Below are 6,639 nucleotides of genomic sequence, written 5' to 3'. Positions count from 1 at the left end.
TGAAGTGCTAACTGTGCCATATTCAGTCAAACGGATGATGTGGATTCCAGTTTTCTTTCATTACAAATAGAGCAATGATTCCAATCATGTGTTACTTGTTCTAAGAACTGTCCATGAGCTACATGTTATGGTCAATAACCACTGTATTAGGTAGTGCTACAGTTTGCCTTTAGGACTGCTAAATTCCTGTAAACATTCCTCAGAGATTTGTCCATATTGACATGACATCATCACACAGTTGTCGGCTGCACATCCGGGATGAATCTCCCGTTTCACCACATCCCAAAGGTGCTCTATTGGATTGAGACTGTGGAGGTCATTTGAGTACAGTGAACCCACTGTCATGTTCAAGATTGTGCTCAAAACAGCCTGGAGAATGTAGCTACACTATGGTCATAAAGGGAAGGATGTGGCGTTTAAACTATGTACAGTCGGTTGGTACTAATGAGCTCAAAGTGTGCCAAAAAAATATCCATCACACATCACAGCACCACCACCAGTAGCTTGAACTGTTATTATGATGCAGGATGGATCCATGTTGTTTATGACAAATTCTGACTCAATCATTTAAAAAAAAAAAAAAAAAAAATCAATCTTGTCCAATTTTGGTGAGTCTGTAGCTTCAGTTTCCTGTTCTTTGAGTGGTGCTGGGCGTGGTCCTCTGCTGCTTCAAGGTTCAGTGTATTTTCAGAGATGCTCTTCTGCATACTTTGGTTGCGATGAGGGGTTATTTGAGTCACTGTTGCCTTTGCCTTTACATAAAAAACGGTCATTTTTCAATGTTATAGAAAAGCTAAGACATCTCCCAGATTAAAAGGCGTTAAAGAACAAAAGGAAAATAATATATTAAGCTATATCGCTTGTTCTTTTCTCTTGGTTTGTCTAAAACGTTGAATTCCTGGTTTACCTGAGCAACCTAAACAGCATAATGTGTTTGTTTATGCCTCCTGAACATGAATTAATACAGGTATGGGACTTTCTCCATGTTGTAATTCTTCCCACCTTGCTATGATTCTACAGACAGGATATTCAAAGGAGGTGCTGTGGTGCAGGAATCTCACAGGGGGCCTCGAGACAAGCATGATTTACCAGAGGAAACGTAGCCTCAGCCCAGGACTCCAGGGATGTCAGGAAGTTCCAGTGAGTCGAACATGAGAAAATACAACTTTTGTTGGACAAAACATGAAAGGTGAAATCTTGTCTTGTATAAGAAAATGTGTTTAGTCACTCCTTTCTGACCACTCAGTGTGGTAAAGTCGCCCTGTACCCTTAGCAAAAACACAGCCCAAAGCATGTTTCCACCTCCGTGCTGGACTGTGTGGATAGTGTTCTTTGGATCATACTCAACATTTCTCTTCCTCCAAACATCAGGTTGAGTTTGTGCCAAAGAGCTCAATTTTGGTTTCATCTGACCATAACGTTTTCTCCTAAACCTTCTCTTATTCATTTAGATGTTTACTGGCAAACTTCAGATGGGGCTTCTTGAGCAAGGGGAGCTGCAGGATTTCAATATATAGTCTGTTACTAATGGTGTTCTTGGGACCACAGGAGGAGCTTGTGGGTGGCTGTGGCTCAGGTGGTAAAGCAGATCAGCTACTGCTTGGAAGGTTGGTGGTTTGATCCTTGGCTTCTCTAGTCAAATATCCTTGGGCAAGGATACTAATCCCAAGTTAGCCTCTGATGTGTTCATCGGAGTGTGAATGTTGGTTAGTTTGCACTTGAGTTTATCCATGTTGTATACAGCGCTTTGAGTACTCTGGGAGATTAGAAAAGTGCTATATAAGAATCAGTCTGGTCCATTTTGGTCCGATCCGCCACCTTTCTCATGAAAGATCTTGCATGGAGCTCCAGAGTGAGGGTTTGGAGCCCATTCCAGCCTTGTGCAGGTCCACAGTCGTGCCTGGATGGAATTGAAACTAGCATGAAAATGAGAGACTGTTTATTTCCTTTGAAGGGAGCAGACCACTTCTTGTATATAAAAGATGGGCGATGTGGTTCCGTTAAGTGTTTCAAAGCCATTCTTGGCCCCCAGTAGCAGGTAATGGGGCCCTTATGTAAAGAGGGAATTGCAGTGCGGATTTTTACTTGAAATTTTGCACATTTTGTGGATTATCTCTTAGTTACCATTTTGCACAATGTGCATAACATAACCTTATTTCGGCGCTCTTAGCACGCACTCAAAAAAAAGAAAGTTACGATAGCGCACATGTATGGCGCCAAATGAAGTTAGGATGACTTCTGTAATATGGGAAACCGGTGAACTCGCTGACCTCCGCATCTGTCTGCCCGCCCTGACGTCACACCGTTACAGGAGCGCACAGTGAGAGAAAGCGCACCCGGGGCTTTGCGCCATCTACGCCTGCGTCTGTATTCCTCCTCCTAGCTTTAAAACGCTCACGTGCAGTACAAAAGGAGGAGAGAGAGAGAGAGAAGCGCCTGTCTCGCAACTCCAGCGTTAAACAGTACCGTGTCCCTTTAAAAACGTCTGACAAAAAAGCCCATATGATCCCTGAGCTCCAATCACCAATTCCTTCTGCAAAAGCAGCCTCTGCATTTTTGTCTGTCTGAATGCTACAGCAGCACGGGGGGGAAAAAAGATTCAGGATAAGGCAAAAAAAACAAAAAAAAAACTGGAGAAATGTGACAATCCAACGGTCATTTTCATGGCGAGGGGGAAACTGGTGCGAAAGGAGTTATTCTGGGACTCCTTTGAGCCTCGAAACGCTGGATCAAAATGGTAGGCTACAGAGCAGAGCTGCATTTTTGTTTATTTTTTTCCCTCTCCCTCTCTCTCTGTCCCTTCTTGATCTCTTGCAAATTTGAGCTACTTAGCAGGCCGATCAAACTTGCCACACTTGCGCGTCGTCGCGATCCCCTACAGCTGGCTGTCACACGCGTGTTTCGTGCTTTGTATCGTTTGCGGTGAAGTTTGTAACTTGCCGACATGGCACAAGTTGAGGGGGCTGGTGGTGGCGGTGTGGGGGGTGGATCGAAGCAGACCCCCTCTGAAAGAATGCGATGGCTACAATAGCCACATTGATGCGGAGAAGGAGTTAAATTCCTTCATATCGGACGCTTCTGCAAAGCACTCAGGTCGTGACTGGTGCGAGTGAAAGTGCCACCTTTCCCTTCCTTCTCCAAGCGAGCCAGACAGCCGGTGCAGGACAAGTTAGCGAGGCTTTCATGAGAGATGCCGCTCTTCTCGTCTCCATAACTTTATTTTGATTGCGGCTGACACTCAAGTAGAGGTGAAAAGAGGTGGAGATGGAAAACATCACCAGTGAGATCTGATAGAAGAAGCTGCCTGGTTATAAATAAATAAATAACGCAAACAAAGTCCAGCTGAAGCAGAAAATGTGCAATATTTTATTGGCTTGTGACGAGTTTTCTAGGCTGCTGCATGAGGTCAGTCGCTTTAGGGAGACGACTGATTCGTATTTGTACTGACTAATGCTCTCCTCGTCCTCTTGTCAGCGTGGATAAGTTGTGTTTTCCTCCACGCGTTAGCAGATCGGAGGGTGATTGTGACGGAGAGGCTGAGTTGTGGGAATAGAGGCCGACAGTACAGAGGCAGACAGTCCGCTCTGTCTCCAGGGTCATTTTAGGATGCCTCATTAGGAAAGCATGTGGAGCTTGATGCAGCGGTGGAGTAATCCCAGTACGCGTTCACATCTGGAGGCTTGGGTTAATATCTGGGTCAGGTCAGCGGGGTTAGCCCTGGTGCTCGCTGGGTGGCTTCTGGTGGGAGCAAAGAGGGTGAGGGAGGTCTGATTGATGTTGTATTTATGTTCTACTTATTTATTTTATTTTTTTCTCGTTTTTTTTCTTTGCAAGTGCAGAAGAATAAACTGAGGTCAAGTGCACAGTGTGCATGGCGAATGCAATGCACCAGAGATCAGACAGAGTGAATCTTTTAATTGTTTTGGTGATTATTTCATAAATTAGATTGTTGATATATCCAAGGTGGGTTAATCTGGGCTTATGTTGATTTTAATCAATACCGAATGGCTGGATTACACAAAGGGTTTAGCAGCAAAGACAACAGGTGCCCACGGTATCATGGGGCCCATGCACCAGATCCTCACTATGCAAGTGTCTCTTAACATTATTATAAAGTCGTTCAGATGACCAGAAATAGAAAAATAACTCAGTGGAAGGGGCAAAAAGTGAAAACGACAATAACAAAAGCTACACCTATGGGACAAAATGTGTAAGGTGACACACGACAGATGGAAACAATCAACAGGGACTTTCAAAATTAGTACAGAGACACAGTAATAAATAAAAAGATTGAAAGTGACCACAAAGATTAGTTGAAAGGGGAAAAAAAGAGACAGAAATCAACCACAGAGGGACATAAAACATCCTAAAAAAAAGATGCAAAATACAAATATGAATGGGCGCAAGAGGTGCAAAGCTACCGCAAAGTGATCTTTAACCTGTTGAGGTGCAGTGGTTAGTGCTGTCACCTCACAGCAAGAGGCTTCTGGGTACTATCCTGCTCGTTTGGCTTGGCTGCGATGCTTCTGAGTGCAGCTTGCGTGCTCTCCTTGTGCCTGCGCTGAGTTTAGTTTGGTTCTGCTTCTTTTTCTCCCACAGTTCAAAGGTGTGCATGTCAGACTAGCTGCTGATTGTTAATTTGCGTGTCCAGCGTGCACTCTTGCTCTCTTCCCATCTCAGCCTAGTTAGACTTCAGCTCCACCCCGACAGGTTTACTGTTGAAAATGAATGGCTGGAGTCTTTTTTTTTTTTCCCCATATACTTTGCACTGAAGAGGGCGTTTGCATGGAGATCCTCCTATTCAAATGAAAAGACTTTATTTGGCTTTTTTGTCTTCATTTATTGTGAAAATGTAAATCTGCCTTAGTTTCGCACACACTAAAGACACTTATACTGTACGTTTCTGGCCCCGTGATACAGTTTGGCCTCAGTCAGCATTGTGAGGTCCTAAGCAGCTCCTTCTCTATCCTCCCAGGGTGCTGTGAGTTTTTACGTAACTGCCTATTCAGGGCATTCTTGCCCACCCTTGACTTTGAGGCTTCACTGTCTCTGGGTGCTGAGTGAGAGAGCTGTCTTTAGTCTTTGTGACAAGTGCAGTCATTCCCCGAGACCCAGCAACAAACTCCCGCGGACTTCTCCGCTCTCTTGGAAACTCGGAGCATGCTGTAGGTGCTGCTAATTTATGCCCCTGAGATTAAGAACAGTGGACAAGGCTGTGCAGACAGCAAGGTCAAACTCACTGGGCTTATGTAAGGTTTCCTTTGTTCTCGTTGGTTCAAGTGGCACCAGCTTGCTTGAAGTACACTCAGGTTGTTGTTTTATTTTTTTACGTTTTCAAATAAAGACGTGGATTTATTCATTCTCAGCAGTGCCACCCAGTATTGTTGTCTTTGTATCCAAGGGGGGAAAGTTACTCTAATTTAACACTATGGCATTAAAAAAAAAAGAAAAAGACATTGAACTCCATTATCAAAGAAGCCAGACAGCTTTTTATTTTCCTAATGCTCGATATGAGGATTTCTATTAGCCTTTCATTGTCAGGCATTTAAAGATATTAAGAGAGTTTAAAACGGAGCGGGCTTCTAAAGTGTTCTTATAGCTTTTAGCAAAATTCAGGTCAGCGAGAGAGACTTAGGAGAAGCTTTAGTGCAGATGAGTTTTTGTGCTGTTTTCAGACACTTGCCAAGCAGAGAAGAAGGGATCCTTGATCTAGCAGTCATAAAAATGTGTCATAGACATAGATTAATGTTTGGATTTTGAATGGGAATGACATCATTATCCGTTTTAGCTGCTTATCTGTATTAAGAGTAGTATAAATAATGAAAATAATGCACAGAACTGATTTGAAACGAAAAAGGTCAAGTTAAATTAAGAACCTTGTGCCGCCTTAATATAATATTTACTTATTCAGGATTAAGCCTTAAAGGAACAATTTGATGCATAAATGCATCTAGAAAAAGATAGAACTTGATTAAAGTATGAGCCATGAGATGGTGAGCTGAAGCTGGGCCAAAAGTATGAACTTTTACCGGCATCATCAGGGAATCGCACCATTGTTCTCACCGGTGGCCTCACAAATCCATGTTTGAGACCCTGAACTAACTTCATGCTAGATGTAGCTTTATATAAAAACAAGCGTATGTTTTCTTATCTCACAAAGCAAATGTGTACATTTGCAAAATGCGTTAACTGTACTGCTGCTGGTGTTCCTTTAAGATTGCATTCATTATTTCCCTGCTGTCCACTTATTGGTTGCAGCTATAGAAAGCTGATGCTCCTACTCTACCTTTTTTCCCCCCTCCTTCTCTGTCCTCTCTGACCTTCTCATCAAACACATCAACGCCCAATGCGAACACACACACACGCACACGCACGCACGCGCATTTTGCCACAGCAGAGAGATTCCTGTGATAAGGAGCTCTTTAGAGGCTTGTGTTTGCCTCCTCTCTTTTTGTGTCATGCTATGAAAGGGATAATGAAGATATCAGAGTCTCAGCCTGTGTAATAACCCTCGGGTATGTCTGCACCTGCTCTCTGCTGCACATCAGAGTTATCTGTTGTCTCTAATAGATCACTTCAAAGGTGCATCTTTCAGCCAGTGTATCATTCACATGGACAAATTTAAATTTAGTCTCTTCG

The 6,639-nt window shown here is 43.3% G+C and overlaps 1 protein-coding gene across 1 annotated transcript in view; it reads left to right on the top strand.

The window, feature by feature from the left end:
- The first annotated feature begins 2,536 nt into the window (after positions 1 to 2,536).
- zbtb47b (zinc finger and BTB domain containing 47b) overlaps positions 2,537 to 6,639 on the top strand; it is a 33,550-nt gene continuing 29,447 nt past the window's right edge. Inside the window, exon 1 of the mRNA XM_085468330.1 lies at positions 2,537 to 2,737. Coding sequence (XP_085324456.1) covers positions 2,735 to 2,737 — 3 coding nt within the window. The 5' untranslated portion in view covers positions 2,537 to 2,734. The remainder of the gene's footprint in view (positions 2,738 to 6,639) is intronic.

Source organism: Copadichromis virginalis, linkage group LG9 (assembly GCF_057382275.1).
Source record: "Copadichromis virginalis isolate Kocher_CV1m ecotype Utaka linkage group LG9, C_Virginalis_male_GT1.1, whole genome shotgun sequence".
In the NCBI taxonomy this organism is placed as follows: Eukaryota; Metazoa; Chordata; class Actinopteri; order Cichliformes; family Cichlidae; genus Copadichromis; species Copadichromis virginalis.
Note: the sequence above shows the minus strand (reverse complement) of the source record. Positions and strands in the feature narration are given on the sequence as shown.